General features: G+C 39.3%; 2 protein-coding genes across 2 annotated transcripts; both read right to left on the reverse strand.

Moving 5' to 3' along the window:
• Nucleotides 1–4,443: 4,443 nt before the first annotated feature.
• Nucleotides 4,444–6,014, reverse strand: ascl1b (achaete-scute family bHLH transcription factor 1b). The gene is made up of 2 exons (XM_067449803.1): nucleotides 5,292–6,014; nucleotides 4,444–5,036 (listed from the first exon to the last, which is right to left on the reverse strand). The coding sequence occupies exons 1-2, from the start codon at nucleotides 5,854–5,856 to the stop codon at nucleotides 5,005–5,007; spliced, it is 597 nt and encodes a 198-aa protein (XP_067305904.1). The 5' UTR covers nucleotides 5,857–6,014; the 3' UTR covers nucleotides 4,444–5,004.
• A 1,168-nt stretch (nucleotides 6,015–7,182) lies between these two features.
• si:ch211-210p4.6 (malignant fibrous histiocytoma-amplified sequence 1) lies at nucleotides 7,183–18,963 on the reverse strand. Its single transcript, XM_067449814.1, has 10 exons — nucleotides 18,826–18,963; nucleotides 17,522–18,392; nucleotides 15,952–16,246; nucleotides 15,677–15,863; nucleotides 15,404–15,588; nucleotides 13,618–14,114; nucleotides 13,264–13,409; nucleotides 8,043–8,241; nucleotides 7,822–7,889; nucleotides 7,183–7,740 (listed from the first exon to the last, which is right to left on the reverse strand). Exons 1-10 carry the CDS (start codon nucleotides 18,839–18,841, stop codon nucleotides 7,727–7,729), a joined length of 2,478 nt encoding a protein of 825 aa, XP_067305915.1. The 5' UTR covers nucleotides 18,842–18,963; the 3' UTR covers nucleotides 7,183–7,726.
• Between the last annotated feature and the right edge of the window lie 1,273 nt (nucleotides 18,964–20,236).

A 20,236-nucleotide genomic window follows, 5' to 3' on the forward strand; every position in this document is an offset into this window, starting at 1 on the left:
CACTGAAGTAATGATACAAAAAATTCACATTTTAATTAAAATAGAGCACGCTAAATAGTTAATAAAATAAAATAGTAATATTAATAAAATAGTTATTTTGAATTACAATAATAATTAATTTATTACTTTGATCAAATAAATGCATGCAGCTTTGGTGAGCATAAAATACATTTTCCCCCAAAAACATTTTAAACCTGCTCACACTTTAGATTAGGGTCCAAATAACTATTAACTATGACTTGTGCATCAATGGCATCAATATTAGGTAGGCTTAAAGGGTTAGTTCACCCAAAAATGAAAATGATTTCATTAATTACTCACCCTCATGTCGATGGACACCCGTAACACTTTCGTTCATCTTCAGAACACAAATGGAGATATTTTTGTTGAAAGCTGATGGCTGAGAAGGGCTTCAGAAAGGCCTCCATTGGCATTCAGTACATTTCCACTGACCCACTCACAAGACCCATAAAAGGCACTAAAGACTTCCTTACAAAGTCCATCTCACTACAGTGGCTGTACAATTTACAATGCAACGAAAATAGTTATTGTGCACACAAAAATCAAAATAACGACTTTATCCACTAAGTTATTTACGTGAACTCACCGCATGCGCGAGAATATGACGCAGCTCCACCGTTCGAATACATGACCCGGAAGAGGAGGAGCGCCGCTATCGCGTGAGTTCCAGGTGAGTTCACGTCAGAGACCTACACGGAAGACAATAGTGTCTGGGAATCAACGTCACTGCGCGTTGCATTCTGGGCAGTCGCCGCCATGTTTTAGGTCACGCTCATGAGCGTACAATGATAACAAATACGAATCACTAGAGAAAAAAACGACTGTATTCGCGTTATTTAAGAACTGCTTGCACTCACTTGGAATGAATGTACTAATATTTGAATCTCTTGCGTACATGAGCATTCAGTCGTAATGCCAGGATATTGCACATATTCATCTCATTTCATACAATCAGAAATCATACGGCCGTCTATCGCACCACACACAGGACTACACACTGATTTCTCTTTCGGAGTTTTTTTTTAATATAGCCTAACGAAAAGGTCTGTATCTGATATTTAAAATAATATTGCTTGATCTCAGCCAGTGGGTCATTTGTTTAATCAACATGTATCATATCGCAATTCCATAGCGTAACGTAATCATAAGGGATAACATATGAGAGTATGGCCTGTAATGCAGCTTTGAAATGATATGAATTGTGAACGCAACTTTAGCCTAAGTTACAGTATTAAACAGTTTTACTGGACTTAAAAGGTGCAAGTACAAGTCCTTCTACTGAGAGAAGCAATGAAGAATTTCCAGATGTGTTTACATTATTTATGGCGTAACGTTACGCATATGCGGTTCAGAAATCATAAATCTGTAATATATCGGTTATGAATAATAAATAAATAAACACAAATTATAAAGACACATTTTGGATAAGCTGTTTATTTTCATTGAGGTTTACTTTCACCTTCACCTGTTGTTTACAAGCTGGTAAACTGACAAATTGCACGTCATTTGAGGGTTTTTAACCCCACGCAGTTCGCGAGAGCGACTATAGCAGTCCATAATACAGCAAGCGTACACCATTAGAATGTGTTTTTAACTATCTAACACAAGTTTTTATGTCTACCTTCACTACTACACATTCGCTATGTAGTGTCTGTGTCCTAAAGTCCACGAATGAGATCCAATGTGCTGTTTCCAGGAGGGAAAGCTAAACAATCACATTCCATTTGCGAGGTTTCCACTCCAGTCGTGAGTGCGATTATGACAGTTAATGACACAACACGCGTTCACCATTATGACTGTCTTTAGCTGAATTAGTTCTACTTTTAGAACTAAAAGCGTCAATTTCCTATACAACACAGTACCGACAGCGGCCTCCGTGACCTAAAGTCCCAAAATGCATTGCGTTGCTTACGTCACGATCCCAGACTCTATAACTTCAAAACAAAAAACAAAACCTTGAATCACTGAAACATAAATGTATGATCGGCTTCATCAATACTTCTTGAAAGTGTATGAAATAAAACTGTAATAAAAAGAAAAACAGAAAATGAATAAACTCTATTTAGTGAAAGCCATGGTTAATAGTAGAAATTACTAGTAAATATCATTTAAATCCCTTTAGGTCTGCAAAAGTAATGGTATTTACTGACATTTTGAAAAGTTTTTAATAAAAATGACATCCTAAAATGAACAGAAGGTGGGGTGGGCAGTCGGCAGTGGGCAGTTTGAAACGAAGCCAATCGGTGAGGTCATAACTGCCCATTCTGATAACAATCATCATAAGATAATGAGACAACACAGCTGATCAGCAGGAAATAAACATAGGAACACAAGCAGCTTATCAGCCAACAGCGTCCATCCCAGTTGAGAAAGCTAGTTGATTATTTAGATTACGTTGGGGGGCCTGAATAAATTCAGAGAGCCACCCACAAAGAGGGCCTCTATCAGACCAGCTCCTCAAACAAGCAGAAGCCATGGAGATATGAGTCGCCTCACAACAATGGAAGTGTGGCTGAGAGATATAGGAACTTCAGGAGCGTATTTGCTTACAAGGCCCCTGGCCAGCGCCAGCGCACAGAGAATACTCGCTGACCACACACGGGTTCACCAAACCGCTGTTTGTTTAATCGTCATACATTACAGGACTAATCTTTCTCTTATCTCCTATTTTTAAACATCACTAATGAAATTTTCTCGAGAAGGGAATCAAAGCACGAGTGTGGAATGAAACACACTCACTCTTTCGGATCGGCTGCAGGACCGAGGAGTACAGTGCTCAGAGCACGGTTTGTTTTGGGTGTGTGATGAAGTTTGGGAGGGGGGTGGTTTGGCCCTCGGCCGAGACGGATGACTATTGTGTGTGTAAGAAGGAGTGTGTGCGGAGGGTGCTGGGCAATTTAAGACAGCGTTTAGCATGCAGAGCCAGACAGGGCAAATCAACCTGACTGCATACAATCATAGAGAGAGAGAGAGAGAGAGAGAGAGAGAGAGAGAGAGAGAGAGAGAGAGAGAGAGAGAGAGAGAGAGAGAGAGAGAGAGAGAGAGAGAGAGAGAGAGAGAGAGAGAGAGAGAGAGAGAGAGAGAGAGAGAGGAGGAGAACGGAATTTGTTTGTGAAGAATAAAGGGAATATTATAAAGCCATAAAATCCAAGACTAAATTATTGCATTTCAGTATTTGGCTGCTGTTGGAAAAATGATGCTGTTGTTGCACAAATAACACTCTTCTTTAAGAACTATCCTATGATTTCCAAAATAAGAAGTAGAAGAAAAAAACAGAAGGAGTAAAAGATTAAAATTAGTCTGAATGAGGCCCATACCCGGCCCCTTTCATTTGTCACTGGACCCAAATCAGGCTTTTGTGTGAGGCTCTGTAAAGTAGCGTCAATCATTCTGCTGGTGTTTAATCAAAGGGGGGAATTTTTTTAATTTATGAATTCACTTTTCACAAATTAAAAGGACATCCTGGTCTCAGTGCTGAAAATAGGTGATACAGGCAGAAGTTAGATATCACGAAGCCACTCGTACACTGGAGCGACATCAAAGTGCCCAAGACATCCAATCAGATTTATGTTGAAGCCACAATGAGATGAATATGGTGTAGCCCTCACACAAAAGTGCTTTTGTGTCACTTAAATCAGAGGCCATTCAAAATCAGCACGGGTCTGTCTGATTGGAGGATGGCGAAAGGCCTTACAGTGCATCCAAACTTCACACGCACAATAGAAAATGCTAATTTTCATGCACTCGGAACCTTAGTGCTTGGTTGACTCGCATTTGGAACACTTTGAAGGATGTCATTTGAAGCAAGAATGGGGCTGATTTTTGCATGCTACATTTTAAATGGGGAAAGTTGAAACTATGCAAACCTAAACGGGTCTCTTTATCTTTGCTGATAAGACTCCTGTATATATCTGAAAGAAAACTGAGAGAAAAAGGTGAACAGGAAAACAGACATCGGTAGGAAATTTTGGATGCCCTCCAGGGCAGTTAGTTCATCACCATTAGTCTTCAGTTGACGTCTATTCACAGCCTCTATAGGTTGGTACAGACACATTGGTTACGGCACAAAGGTATTCAGGGTTATAAATTGCTTCACTCTTCAACTTTTTTGTTGTTGCTTAAAAATTAACTGTTCACAAACTGTATCCCAAGGTTGTGTCCCGTCTACAGCTGCCTGTCACTCTCCTTTGTGCATATACAGAAAATGACTCCCATTAATTAAACCATGACATACTCAAAGCCTTCTTTTGAACATTTGAAATAAAGCGTATAGTGATTATTTCAATGTAAATCAGTGCTATTCTAATATAGGCCTACTATAGGCCATGATCTTATAAGCTTATAAGGGCTAAAAAAGGTTTGTGTTAGTTAGTTGATTTCAAACAAACACAAGGCAATTATCTGAATAAATAAAGTCTTTATTTTACATAAAATAGGGTTTCTCTTCATAAAAATTGCATATACACAAGTTTGTATAAAAACACACAAGTGCACACTTTGATACAAAAGTCATTCATCCAGTACAAAAATGCCATCGCATATCTAGAACAAAATATTATAATATACAGGTTGCATGTCGGCTGCCTGGTTCAACGTTAGTAAATTCCCTAACAGATGGCATTTATGGGACCTGATACTAGTTTTCCTCATTCGTTTAACTACAACTGGTCACCTCCTTATTTGTACAATTTTGAAGGAACGAACTGGCTCATTCAGTCGCATTTACACATTATTGCATCAACGGGGCACCATAGAATACAGAAGGGGGTGACAAGACAAAAGTCAGCAGTTTAGACATCCTCGCTTGCCTCAAATCCTGTGCAGTTCTAACATTTGGAAACTTGCGAGTGTTGCATCTGTGTGCATGAGCACATTGCTGGAAAATGCCCTCTGTGTGTCCAGTGCTCAGTCAATGAGCTCAGATCCTTCACAGGCACCAGCAGGCCACTTATTTCCGACCGGTACCGGTCCTTTGCTGTCCCTTCAGCACCAGTCTTTAGTAGTCAATGAAGCACCTGTAACAGAATAATAACATTTATGAGTCACAGGCATACCAAAAATGGGATGAAAATGTAGTATTTTCAAGTAGAAGGTATTCAAGAAAAATATATATTCTTATATAATAAAGTGTCAGAGATAAACTTTAGTTTAAAAAAAAAACAAAAAAAAACTGGAGGCCCCTGGTTTGGCTGAGGGCTTTGTTTTTGTTTTGTTTTTAACCCTGTATCTGTAAAAAGTTGGGTCTGAAAACACCAAAAAATGGTTCCTACCTGATTCATATCTGTCGAACCATGAGGTGAAGTCCAGCAGCTCTTGCTCCTCGGAGCTGAGAGGCTCGTAGCTGCCTTCATCAGAGGAGTAAGCTGAATGAGGAGACTCCGGGCCCGCGGAGTACGCGTTGGAGACCGACGGAGACGGGACACCGCACTGTAACACAGCAGATACGGCGTCGTGCTCGTCCAGCAGCTGCTGAAGCGCTCGGATGTACTCCACTGCCGAGCGCAGCGTCTCCACTTTGCTCATCTTCTTGTTGGCCGCTCCGTTCGGCACATGCTGGCGAAGCGTCTGGAAGCCCATGTTCACCTGCTTGACGCGGTTTCTTTCGCGTTCGTTTCGCCTGGCCACCGCCATGGGCTGCTGCTGAGGGATTGTATAGCCGAGTCCGTTGAAGGTCAGTCTCCTCTTGCACCTGAGCAGCTCTGGGCTGCTCGAGCGCTGTCTCTTCAGCACTTTACACTCCCTGTCCTGCTTCGTGTGAGGCAGGAGGGTTTCCGAAAACGGCTGATAAAACGAGTCTTGGGTTATTTGCGTCGTAGCGATGACAGTTGCCTCCATGTCGCGTGGAATAAATAGATAAATAGATGAGGTGAGGAGAAGAGAGGAGTTGGCAAGTAATGCGCCGCTCTCGTGCCTTTCGCGTGGCTCGCAAGAAGCGATTCACCTGTTTGGCGAATGATTTGAAGGGAAAGCAACTTGCTCTCCCTTTTCTACACGTGCGCCACACCTCCACCCCCTTTAGGGCCGCACGCTCCCAAAGGAAGACCCCGCCCCCTGCATGAATCCCCTGCTCGGGCTTCGCGCGCCGGGCGCGTGGCTTTGACAAACTCAAAGGAACTATTCTGTGCGCTCTCGGCGCCACGCGTGTGAGGCATTGCCTATCTCTGTGAAATCATGCTCACCCGGTGCACGCGTATATGTTCTGTGTTGTGGAACGTAAAAAGTGAAGTGTTAAATATTGATATCAAATAAAACCACGGAGTCAGGTACGTTTTTAGGTTACTAAGTTACCAGGCCTATAAAGTACCCGTTGTCTATCTGTCAATCTGCGGTTGTTTCGGTTAACCAAACAGCATAACATTTTGTTACACAAAAAGTGCAAAACGTCATTGTAAAAATAGTCTAAGTCTAATAGTCTAATAGTCAAAGCCTATCACCACCACCAGTTTTGCAAAACTTTATGCATAATGCAAACAAGTAGGCCTAGCCTAAATTAGATATTTGAATACATAACTTTTATTATCTAGATCGCATGTATGGATAAAAACATTTTTTAAAGACTTTTTTAAATCATAATTTACATTTTGATCATACGTTTCAAACATTGTCAGGATCAAATGTCTCCACAAGAAAAATATCATGCATATCGCCTAGGCCTACATAGTGTGGATCAGCTGGGCCTAATGAGGAAAAAATATTAGATCATGTATTAATAAACATTTTACAATGCAGAATGGTTTATATGAGGCTTAGGTTAAGGGATAGAAAATAAAATGATTTTAGTTAAAGATAACAGAAGTCAACTGAAAGGCTCTACAATGGGGTTGTGCTTGTGTGCACGTGTGTGTGCGTGTGTGTTTGTGTCAGTGTATCTAACCCCAAGATTGCTCCAAGTGAACGTCACAGCAATAAGTATCACTTAAAGTATCACAACCAAATCAACTGACAGTGACAGCATGCTACTTTATAATGAAGGACACATCTGAACATGAATGAACAGGTGAAAAAAAAAATCAAACATAATTAAGGCATTCCTCTAATGTCAAATAACAATTATATATATATATATATATATATATATATATATATATATATATATATATATATATATATATATATATATATATTAGAAGCAAATAATCTGACAATAAGAGACTTCCATGGTTCTCTGGTATGTGGACAACTTTATTGAACAATTAATAACACGATAAAGCCAGGACTCCACAGCAGCAAGACTTTAGCCCTCCACAAATACCTCTCAAATGTGTAACGTTAATGAATAGATCACCCCCTAGTGGCGACAATGTGTTTCTACTAAACAACATATCCTCTGAACCATTTATTACTGATATAAGAAAACAAAAATCATGTGTATTTTCAACTAAATAACGTCAGCTTGTCCCTTTTAGACAAAATATAATTGAACTATATTAAATAGGATGTAGGCTACTAGTTCATTGGTTTGGAGCAAATACAATTTAAAGTGTGTACAAATATTAAGACGGTTTACATTTTTTTGTGCTCACAGTCAAGTTGATCGTTAATTAACCAATCAATCACATAATCCTAACGCACAAGTTGCGTTTCAAACTGTTTAATGAATGCCACATTTGTAATCTGAGGTGGGGATTTAATTTTACATCAAATCATTTTCTTTTGTATTTCCTTTGATGCATTATTATTTGTTCCATGAGTCCTCACTTCAGGTCTAGGCATCAGGAGCTGCAGAAAAAAATATTTAAGAATTATCAGATGCAAAATAATAAGCATGTGTTGTAATTCCCTGTAATTTAATGCATTTACTTCTAGGGAACAGCAACTCCGTCTTTCGTTGGTGACCATTACGGCAAATTTGTGTCTCCTCTAGTCCTCTGTAAGACAGAACAGGGTATTCAGTCACCTGATTTTATCTTAATACGATTAAAAACAAGATGAGCAAACATATTATCTGATAAAAGAATATGAATGTAAAACAACAGCAAGAATTATTAACACAAAAGAGGACAAATCAAATGGCAACTTACACGTCAAATGGGTTTGTTCCTGAATCTTCTAACCATTCTTTCCAGTCATTCCATTCAAAGAATTCCTTACAGTCCGAGGCCTTGCAGGGACTGAGGACTCTCTGGCACAGCCCTTGCCACTGCTCTGTCAGTGTGTTCAGTCGTTTCATAATCTCCCTTATTACTCTCCATGCTTTCTTGTTGTCTCCAGGATTTATAACTACAGAAAGAAACATTTAAAAGTATATGATAATATAGATTTAAAGCATTAATAAAATATTATCATGTTTTGGCGAATATTTTCTTTCATACAGTGTGTAATATAGTTGTTTGTGGATGTAAATGTTCTGCTAAGTGGTAAAGTGCCCGATAAATAAAGTTATTGTCTTAAGAAAAAGTTATTGCCATAAGAAAGAACCAACTCCGAACCGCCTGTCGTTTGTAATCCAAATCACACTGGATGACGGTTCTACTTCAAGTGATAGTCCATTAATAAATTACAATTTTCCTGTTTATCTGCTTAGAGTTAAAAATCTTCATTTGTGTTTTACTGAAGAAACAAACACACCCACATCCAAGGATGCCCTTGGGGTAAGCAGATAAACATCAAATGTTCATTGTTGGGTCAATTATCCCTTCTTACTTCAGCAATTAGCATATGGCTTAGTATCAGGAGAAACCCTGGAGTATTCAAATGCGTATACCCCCCCCCCCATAATTTATGAAAATTATTTTTTATAAATAATTTCTATGAAAGTTAAGCTTCCAAAGGCATGAACTTAAAATGCGCCGGACTGAACATGTGTTGTGAATGTATCGTATGCCGCGAGTGCAGTCACGTTTACCTCAGCTCTCATCACAGAGCTCATCAGCTCATTTATGACGTTAAATGTAATGTGACTCCTGCAGCGTTAGTGCTGTGACACTTGCGCGGCGACTCAATCGTTACATTGAACAGACACGTTCAGTATGTAATTGTAGTGTCTTCTCTAACTCAGTCACAGTGATTCAGTAGCGGTGGCTTTGGGAGAGGCCTCACAGGGCAGCGAAGCATTCTGGGAATTGTTGTCTTTCATCCCCATGAGACAAAAATACATTTTCTGTCTTTTCTCAGTCTAGAAGGCACCAATTTCAAAAATAATTTCACATTTCTACTACATTAATGACCCATTTTAAATACAGATTCATCTTCCCAGTGCTGAAGTACCCCTTGCATAATACCCATTTGCTCTTGAAAGTCAGCTCAGTGCCCAGTTTAGTTGAACCAGCTTGCTCTTTAGAACCATAACCTCTGAAGTATGAATATATTTTCTACAGAGTGAAAATATCACATTATTACTGTCTTACTGAAATAGCTGCTAATCAGCTGTGTGCCACTATCACATAAAACTGTCTGTTAATGCAGATTGTCTGTCGTTCTTACTACTTTGAGTAAAGATAAAGGATGGAGCAAGATCAGTCATTCACATTAGTGATCAGCTAGCATGTGCACTGCAATAAATACAGTTTTCGTATGTGCACTACAATACATTATATAATCAATTATATCAAATATGCACATTGGTTTGTTAATAGACATACACTTGTTAATGCTGATGGTGAGGAATTGCCCTCTGCCCATCAAAGCAGTAAGCTTGCGGAAAGAAAGGAGGGATTTAAAGAGACTGATTCGTTTGAGAATCAACTGAAAAGTGTGGTGATGTGCAACTCATTTTTGACCTTTGATGCATGTGAACCTGTTGGCACCTGTTGTCCAAAACTAAATTAGGAGCCTTTAAAATAGCATAATAGGGGCATTGTAATAAATGAAGAAGACCTAATGGTGACAACATTAAGAAATGTAAGAAACTGAACTATTATAATCCAGTGACACTTTCTATGATCACAATCATAGTCAACGTTTAATTAAAAATATTAAAATTAATTATGAATATTTCTTTATAAAAAAACACTCACGCACATACATGCATACATGCACACATACTAGCATTCGAGATTTTAAAAAATGCATATTATGTCAATACTTTTACTCAGCAAGGTTGCATTAAAGGTGCAGTGAATGATTTCTGAGAAACACTGTTGATATTTTAAATCGGCGCCCAAACAAACGAACGCCTACTCAAAAGAAACACACCCCTCCTTTCGTTCACCACCCCCAAAATAATAAACACATAATGAAACACAGGCAACAACTGGCAAATCAGACAGTTTGTGCAAGTATGTGATTCAAAAACAAAAACAGCATATCTTGCTTCCGTGAAACAGCAAAACCAATGTTTTGAAAACAGATGAAGAGGTTGCTTTGTTTCTGCTCGATACGCGACCTCTGCATCCATTTTCAGGGCTTCTTGCTTTCTAATGTGCCTGCAGCGCAGGAAAGCTTTTCCAATATTAAAGCGGGTCCTAGCTCTTGCCTGATCGTAGCCCTTCTTTTTCCAATTATATTCCTCTGACCTTTTCATCTTCGGTAATATCTCAGCCATCACTCATTCTACAGCCTTTCTATAAAAAATGACCCGCTTGTTCATATTTTATCCTGCTCCTACCCAAAACGTACACGTTTTGTCCTATTCCCAGAAAAGCCCATAGGAAGAGGTCTACAGGGAATTTTCAGTTCCGGATCAATTAGATTCCATCTCGGTTTTGTGTCTATAGGCTATTTTTTTTTTTTTTTCAATTTTCACACACACAACACTTCATATATCCAGTGACAGATTTCTGCCTGCTGTTATTATTAGATAATTATATTTTGCAGGAGCCCACCGATCCTTTATTTCTACACTTCCCATGCAAAAATAACTGTTTTCTGTAATCAGCATTTCAAAATTTGTCCCGCGGTCAGGATTGCAGACCTATAGTTTAGCACTCAGCCTGTTTTTATAGCATATTTGATTTAATTAATGCAGCCTTTGTGACCATAAGAGACTTCTTTCAGAAATAGTAAAAAAAATCTTTTGGACCCCAAAATAACAGCAACGGCCATACAAGCGTTCACGTGAGAGTCGTGTTCTGACAGAAGAGTGACCCGAAGTATGGGACGTAAGGCGTATGACCCTTACGCCAGAACTCGCCTTTCTCGTGAACATGTTTATGGCTGTTGCAGGAAGCCAGTGATTATAAAGTTTTAAATATGGATATTTTACTTGCAAAAACCCACTGGAATGGCATGGATTACTGTAATGATGGATGGGTGCACTTTTTGGAGCTTCAAAAACTTGGGCACTATTCAGTGACATCACAAAGCTGTGAAAAAACTTTGATTGTGTTCGACTAAAAGAAGAGAGACATATACACCTACTAGGTTGGGTAGGTGTAATTTATGGGATTGGGTGAGCTATTCCTTTAAAGGTGCACTATGTAGTATTTTTGCAGTAAAATATCCAAAAACCACTAGGCCAATATCATACATTTTGTTCAGGTGAGTTCTTACAATATTCCAAATGTTTCCAACTATGTGTACATTTTGAGAAAATTGCTATTTTAACCAAGGAGCCGGGACATCTGAGTGAGTTGCCTGTCAAATGCGTCATATCTGCGTTACCCTCGGTTTCTGGTTTTATTCTGCAGAAGCTCTTTACTCTCAGCAGTGTGAAAAAGTGTCACAGCAGCCACAGAGCGAACGCACAGAGTAACGTCATGACATCATTTTCAACACACTTAAATGTATCTATGACAAACAGAGCTGTGTTACCTCATACTCACGACCGGGAAAGCGGAAATGACGTCCGCGACTGTCCCGTTGTCATAATAAAAGTCCCGTTGCTCGCGAGCCGTGTGTTTGCGTGAACAAGCGCTCCCGCGGCCTTGCTCAGCTCCACAACACTCTATCCTGCTCTGCTTCACTAGCCTGATGTGGTCATACTCAATTCTAGTCAGAATGTGAGTCGGATACTGCTCCATTGGGCTGTGATTATTGGGGCGTGTTTCAACCGAACCAGGAAAGTCCCCAATTGGATAGAGCAACTGTGTAAATGACGTACGTTGAGCGACGCATAGTAGTGGAAAGGACGGATCATTTTATGAACTCTTTGAATCTTGTTCAGCAAAATGAACAAACCTTTTTTCAAGCCATTTCGTTCATTTCAGCAGAATATGATTTAAATGTCACGTCAAATTCCCCAACATATCTTATTCTAGTACTTATGCAAACGTTGATCACATTTGGAATAAAAAATAAATCACACGCTAATGCAGCCAAGGCCAAACTTTAAGAAATGATTCATTAATTGCTTAGCTGGGTCTTCAGGCAATGCAGTCTGTTCACCTCACTTCTGAGTCCCAGCCATTCTTTCTTTTGTCACTTCACATTTAATTATGTCTGTTCCCTGGAAAGATTAGTACACCTCTCCTGTCTTTGGGTTTGAGTCATTAGTACCGTCGTTGTTGTCTGATCTGGACCGTGTCAGCCCTATTAGCAATACGTGCAGTCCCAAAAACAACTGATTAGTTCACCTCTTGAGTCTTCGGGAGTCATTCGTTCTCACAGCCCCAGATCCTGTACAGAACCGATGGCCTGTAGCGCATGTGCGGTCAACACAAAATGAACTAATAGCTCTCTGAGACAACTCATTGTTCCTGAGTCATATATAAGATTACTGCAAAAAAAAAAAAAAAACGAATCATTCATGAATGACACGTCACTAATGCATAGTCAACAGATCTCAACTTCTGGAAGAAGTAGAGGAAGATGAGTGTAAACGAAAATCATTTATGGATTAACACGGAGTATTTACTAACACAATCATCATTTTTGAGAGAAATAGTAAAGTCCCGTTTAGGATTAGAACGAATACAACTCAACCTATCTTTAGTGATTACGTTGCGTTATTTGTCAATCATTGTATTAAGCCCACCTTGACAATTGAATTGGTCCGAGCAGTTTCTGTTCAGGCATAATTACTCCTCAACTAATCAAGTCCCGACCAAATTGCCCGATCTCAAATGTTGTGGGCGGGGCTAAATTTTGACTGGCATCCAGGCTACTGCTTCACACTACAGTAGCATTAATAACCGCATCCATGAACATGATTTCTGCCCGAGTCCTATTTTCCACCGGCTGTGAGGTGAAGACCACATGACCCTAAATTCTGAGCTCAAACTTGGCGTCATCAAACTATGCATTTGTTTTGAATAGCGGACGGAAAAATTACATAGTGCAGATTTAAAAGAATACAAATGTAAAATAAAAAATTGCAAGAAAAAAGGCTAAATGTACAAATATAATCCAAAAGAGGGGTCTTACGGTCACTCTCTTTGCAGCGGATCTCAATGAACTGATCCTCGTCACATCGTTCTCTGAGCAGAAACCGTATGTTACCACAGCACAGCATACACTGGTCTTTTCCTAACCAGTATGGAGAATATAAGGAGCATGTCCTGATGACAAGTCTGTAAAGCAAGCGTCAGTTTTACATGTTATAAAGGTCATCCATGGTAAGACCTTTACAATCAGTTGAAATTAGCTTTTTGAGCAAATGATCCTGGTATCTGAAATAATAATTTGTTCCCATTCAGCCAATAGAGTGACTAAATCAAGAATGTTCTTCAATTACATGTATTTCATTATTGTCTAAAACAGACACGGTTAAGCATTCACCTCTGGAAGAAGCCATGTGGTCTCTCAGGTAGGAAGTAAACATGGATGTTGATGTCCTCTGTCTTGTCTGATTCCCACTTTTGCTCTACCTGCTTATTGTCTCTCAGGTTACTTGGGAAAAGACAAGCATCTGGCTCGTATACAATTGGATTCGAGGCCACCCAGTTTTTCTTTGGACAGAACTCATTGGCTTCTGGATTGAGAGGACTGCTATGTTTGGTTGACAAACATATATCAAAGTGTTTAAGTAGCGAAAGGAGACTGCCCTCCTTCTTTTCGGACCCAACAACCTCCTCAATTAGCTCTTCATCATTAATGCAGCAATTCATCTGAAGCTCAGTTCGCACCAGGATCCTAATAGCCACGTTGCTCAAGGATGCTCTGTCTTTATAGTCACTGATCCATCTCATCTTGTCTCTTCCAATAGCCTTTTCTGACTTCATCTGTTTAGGGGAAATCTTGTTCAGTTCCTGGACCAGGTCGTGTCTCACAATAGTCTGTGACAGAATCAAAAGAAATAAGTCATGAAGGAGTTTACACGTTTCTAAATGATACACTGATTAGTATGGCCATTCAAATACATTTAAAGGGGGGGTGAAATGCTGTTTCATGCATACTGAGCTTTTTACACTGTTAAAGACTTGGATTCCCATCCTAAACATAGACAAAGTTTCAAAAACGAATGTTGGGCGTTTGATGGAGTATTTCTGTGTTAAAAATACTCCTTCCGGTTTCTCACAAGTTTCAGTGAGTTTTTTTTCGAGTGTGGGTCGACTTGACGTTAATAGATCGGAAGGTCCTTGTATGGGCCGTACGGGCTCTTCTCCCGGTAGGGTGCACGCGCGCGTGACTAGAGGCAAGAGAGGAAATGGACGGCCGTAAACACTGCTCTCAAGCTGCAGATCCAGTCGTCCGTGAACACTTATGTCGGTTATAGTCCTCGCCACGCTCCACTTCATTCCTCCACTTTGACATTAAGCGACTTCAACGCTTCAGTACAGCATTCCGGGAAGGCAGCTCTGCATTTGAACCGATTTGAACGCAGAAATGCTTCAGTCGCATCGCAAAGTGGATCTCCACACTCCAAGAAGTGTGTTTTTGACGGAGCCGTCCCAGCGATAAAGCTTCGGTCCTGCGTTGGAAGCAGCCGGTGAGTAAAACTGATTCAAATGTCTGTGCTGTTGCTTATCGTCGCGTATGTAAACATCAGAAAACGACACGATCGCGTGCTTCGTCATTCAAATGCGCTAACGGACTCCATTGCTGTTCTGTGTAACTGATAACGTTACACTAGTCTGACGTGCAAAGCCGTTTTGCTTGCTACTAAGGTTTGGTCGCATACAATAGTCCATAAACCGAATCATGTCCTCATAAACTGAGAGTAAAGACAAATGTTGACAGGCCACTAAATACCGCACATACCACAGAGACGGACGTCCTGCTGTTGCTGTTTCTGTTTCAGCCTCCGAATTAGATTATGGATCATATCTATTACTTGAGATCGATAGCAAGGGTTTCTCCACGCTTGAGGACGTCACCGCTTTGCACATTTGTCATTCTTTAGCTCCGCCCACTCGATACGCCTCCAGGCGCTCGTTTTTTTCCGGAAAGACTCGGTACAGCCCATATTTCTTTTATACACAAATATAATAAAACTAAAGACTTTTCGGAGATATGAAGGATGCAATACTACTCTATAGGTACTCAAGATTGACATGAGATTGACTGAAACTGAGTGTTTCACCCCCCCTTTAATGTTTTAAGTTTAAATGTCTGATGCATGAACCTTGAACAATGAGATGAGGAATGAGGGTTTTACAAACACAGAACCCGCCAATTCTGGGATTTCCTTGTACCACATAATGACACCAATTCGATGAAGATACTGAAGAATTAACTTCAGTTGGTCTTCGTCCAGTGTAGCATGTCTACTCTTTAGTTCAGACAAGAGTTCATCTTGGCTCACAATTCCTGTTAATAGGTGCAAATTTCAGACTTAAGAATATAACTTTTTTAAGAAAAGAAAAAAAACATTGTAATTTTCAAAAAATCTACTGACCATGCTCTTGAATGTCACCATTCTTCAGGAGTTCTTGGATATCATTCTCCACATTATAGTAGATGCCAGGTAAAGTCTGTTCTAAGTTGGGGAATGTATCTTTGTTCAAAACCTCATCTTTGATGCGAGTATGTAGTCTGTCAATGTCCTCCTGTTTAGTGCAATCTATAAGCACAAAGTCAAGGACCTGAACACAAGAGAAAATGAAGCAGATCATTGCAGCACATTTCTTTGGATGCTTATTTTATATAGAGAACATTACAAAGCCAAATTACCTTTAGTTTGTACTCAGTGAGTTTTTCGATTTGATTTATCTGGTCAGAGTTCGAAGATGGGTTGTCCCCATCCTGGAGGTTCTTCATTCGCAGCTCTAAATTATTTGTGTGGTCTTCAAGCATTTCCTTCACCCGCCCTTGGATGTGCTTTTTCTTTTCATTCACTTCTGTCTCATCTGTGCACTGGTCGACATGAGTGCCTACAAGCAGGACCACTGATTCTGGAATCTTAAGTTGTAGATTTTTGATCCAGAAGCTCACGTTCTGTTGAAAACTCTGGTCATCCATTTTGTAACTGTAAAATAAATAAATACATACAATGTCTGTTAATTAAAAAAATAAACATTAAGTCTAATATGTGAAAATTCACAATAAAAAAACAAAAAAACAGGAATGACAGTATAGTTCCTAGCCCTATCGGTCTAGAAAATCGCAACTTTTCTTTTTGCGTCAGTCTAAGTACACAATGTAACTATACACTTTACAACATGTAAATAGGAAAATGTTGGTGTTCTTTTGTCACTTATTGAGCAGTAGGCTAGATGGAGCCATTAACCTCCAGTCTTTGTGCTAAGCTAGGCTAGCAGTGGGTGCATCAGACAGAGTTATGGCACGCACAGAGTTAAGAATAGTATGTATGGACTTATCTGACTCTGGGGATACGGTGAATAAGCTAAAGTCACAAAAAGTTTGTGTGTTCATTTTTAAACAAATTTTAATGTCTGAAAGTAGGGGAGCACAGGGCACAACTTAACACTGGGTTAGTTGTAACACACATCGTTTAAAATTTTCCACATATGCTAGGAAACTTTGTGTATTTACTAGTTGCCAAATCAACATTATTTAGAAAAAACTAAATGCGCCAAAATTATAAAATCTTTGGAAGATATCAATGTTCAGAAATGATTCACTATTATTATGTTTTGAACTATGCTGTATATAGCTTTATTTAGCGATGTGATTGTTGTCAAACAAAAAAAGGCATTCTTTTATTTTAAAAAGTTAAAAATTGTATTTTATTGGCAAAATATTTTAGGTTGTCTTGGGTATTTTTAGAAAACATTTTAATCTGTCATTTGGTCATATTACAATGTGCCCCCTCACATGTTAAAATACACCCCACCTATGGGGCATGTTGTCACATTTCACTTCCATTCTTTCGGGGTAAAATCAAGAAAAAAGTATACACTGTATTAATGAAACAAAACCACTTAATTGTAATAGACTTGTGAAATTAATGTGGGGAAAGAAGTAATACTCTGAACCCCAAGTGGATTGACACAAACTGAGAAAGTCAAAAAGCGTAAGGTTGTCCCCCTCTCTCTATAATATTCTGCTTTTGCCTATTTTATTGTCTACAATGCAAACATAAAACATCTGATGGCTTAGAAAAGTAATAGCCTCTCCTGAAGCCGGTTGCACAAACAATTTAAAAGGATGAGCAAAAGTAATAGCGATGCTTGCTAATTAAAGAATGAATTTTCAACAACCTGTATAGTGTGTTTAGTGGTTAGTTAGAGAGTATAACTGAACTGTTTGATCTAGCAGGAGAAAAAAAGAAAGGCTTTACCTGGAAAGGTTGACTGCAAGTATGACAAAGGCTTGAGCTGTAATAAATACATGATGGGTAATGTAGTATTCCTCTTGTCCAGCAAAGTCCCAAAAGAAAAAACGGATGCCATCTCCTTTATCAACTTCACTGATATCGATTCCGACAGTACGATCTGCCTCTTCGACTGGTACAGGGCAACCCTGCTTCAGACTGCGACACAGAGTGGATTTTCCTGCCATGGAGGTCCCCAGAAACATGGTCTTCACAGTGTAGACATTTGGGGCGTTTGCTTCAAGCATTGAAAAGTAACTCTGGATATCTCTCAATCCCCCAACACAGACCTCCGCAGGGGGCTTTCTAAGAGGGTTGCCGTTAGCTTTGAACTGATTTAAACTTCTGTTTTGAAAGAGCAGGCCTGGTAGTTCAGCCAACTTGTTCCTCTCGACATAAAGTTCTTTAAGGCGTGAAAGGCCCACAACAGGATCCAAATTCTTCAGGCAGTTGTTGGACAGGTTCAGGTAAGTGAGATCTTGGCACCTGCTCAAATCGTTGGGTAGCATTTCAAGACGATTGGTGCTCAACTTTAGGAAATTAAGTTTCCCCAAGGACGGAAAGACATTTTCTGGAATGGTTTTGATACTGTTCTGACTCAAATAAAGTGTCTCCAATTGGCGTAACCCTCTAATCTCACTGGGGAAATCAGTGATCTCATTCCTGCTCAGGTTAAGCTCTTTGAGGTTTGTCAGTTCCGAGATACCGGTGATTTGTTTGAGTCTGTTACGCTGTAGATCTACCTTGACTGCCTCTCCACCTCTCCGGAGTAGCTCAGTGGGAAGTGCTTTGAGTTTCTTTCCAGAAAATTCATCTTCCTTTTTGTCGTTTTGATTTCCTAAGGTAATATATTTTATTGTTAAAACACACACACACACACACACACACACACACACACACACACACACACACACACACACACACACACACAAAGGATATGTCAATTTATGTTTATTAATGTTTATTATTATTATAAACAACACACTCCTAACATCATCAATAGATGACTTGAAGAAGCAAGGCATATATATTTCAACATGAATAACAAAATCCTATCAAAAAATCCTCCCCTATAATTAAAGGCCGGTGTGAGTCTGCCAAGATTAGCAATTATTATATCCATTACAATGATACAGCAAATCCTGGAAGTCACCCTTACCAGTACAGACAAACTGATATACTGTAGCCTATGTGTAAACTTTTCTTATGTAGCCTAACTACAATCACAAATCTGTAGCATTTCTTTAAGATCAAGATAAGTGTAAACATACCATTTAAAGTGATCATATTGTTGAGATGCTACAGAAATTCTTTCGCTCGTCTCTGTGGTGTGTCTGGTAAGTAATCTACTTCCTCATGTCCCGTGGAGCAGAGTCGGGAAGGACTTTTAACAGAGCAGTACGCCTGCTTTTTACTTTCATTTTCAAGAAAACGCAGCAGTATCTGTTTCGGATTCTCTCACGTGATTTACACATCATCTAGCTAAATGATGTGATGTGTGTGTGTGTGTGTGTGTGTGTGTGTGTGTGTGTGTGTGTGTGTGTGTGTGTGTGTGTGTGTGTGTGTTTACGAAAAGACAGATTGAACTTAAAAGTCACATGAAGTCAAAATCGACCATTCGACCATCGACCATATATTGTGGAATATTTCAGTATTTATTATAAATTATTTATCTGCGCACATATTTATTATTATTATTATTATTACTATTATTATTATTATTATTATTATTAAAGGCTACATGTGCCCTTGTAAACAATCAAAATAACTTTCCATCCCACACGCAGATCTGATGTAGTGTTCACCGGCGCGAGGGCGAGGCCAGCTGTCACTCACATGAAATTGCACAAAAACAATCAGTTTCTCAATGTGCAATGTCCCCTGCTGTGTTGCGTTGCGTTGCGTTGTCCAACTCCAATAGTTTTTATGATTGAATTGCATTATTTTAGGCATATGGGAAAGTTAATCATTTATTTTTATAGACAAAATATTTCATTTTACATTGTAGAATTTTTTATTAGCTCAGATCACATTTTAAGCTATATTGTCTATATTGTTATGTGCTCCACCTATGGGGCCTTGTTTTCACATTTTACTTCCATTCACGACCACATCATATATATCATTCACGTGATTTACACATCATCTTGCTAAATTGTGTGTGTGTGTGTGTGTGTGTGTGTGTGTGTGTGTGTGTGTGTGTGTGTGTGTGTGTGTGTGTGTGTGTGTGTGTGTGTGTGTGTGTGTGTGTGTGTGTGTGTGTGTGTGTGTGAGCCTGTTTATGTGGTTTATGAGGACACAAATTTGTATAACGACATGGGTATTACACTGGTATTACACTATAAATGTGGTTTATGAGGACATATCAAATGTCCCCATAATTCAAATGGCCTTAAAAACATACTAAATGATGTTTTTTTGAGAAAGTAAAAATGCAGAATGTTTCCAGTGATGGGTAGGTTTAGGGGCAGGGGCAGTGTAAGGGGATAGAAAATACGGTTTGTACAGTATAAAAACCATTACGCCTATGGAGAGTCCCTGTGTGTGTGTGTGTGTTTGTGGAAGGGATTTACTAAAATTGAAAAATTTAAAAGGTCTCCCCATAATGTTTCCTTTCCCTTTACAGTATGAAAGAAATGCTAAGTGAACATTATGCATGAGTTAGAGAGATTTCAAAAGTAT

The sequence above is a fragment of the Pseudorasbora parva genome, chromosome 1 (genome assembly GCF_024679245.1).
Source record: "Pseudorasbora parva isolate DD20220531a chromosome 1, ASM2467924v1, whole genome shotgun sequence".
Taxonomy (NCBI): Eukaryota; Metazoa; Chordata; class Actinopteri; order Cypriniformes; family Gobionidae; genus Pseudorasbora; species Pseudorasbora parva.

Coding starts and splice junctions, on each gene's coding strand:
- ascl1b (XM_067449803.1), bottom strand. CDS start 5,856: ATGGAGGCAACTGTCATCGCTACGACGCAAATAACCCAAGACTCGTTT. Junction 5,037..5,291: donor GTTCGACAGATATGAATCAG/GTAGGAACCATT, acceptor ATTCTGTTACAG/GTGCTTCATTGACTACTAAA.
- si:ch211-210p4.6 (XM_067449814.1), bottom strand. Junction 15,589..15,676: donor TGGTGACATTCAAGAGCATG/GTCAGTAGATTT, acceptor ACCTATTAACAG/GAATTGTGAGCCAAGATGAA. Junction 13,410..13,617: donor CCACATGGCTTCTTCCAGAG/GTGAATGCTTAA, acceptor CTTGCTTTACAG/ACTTGTCATCAGGACATGCT.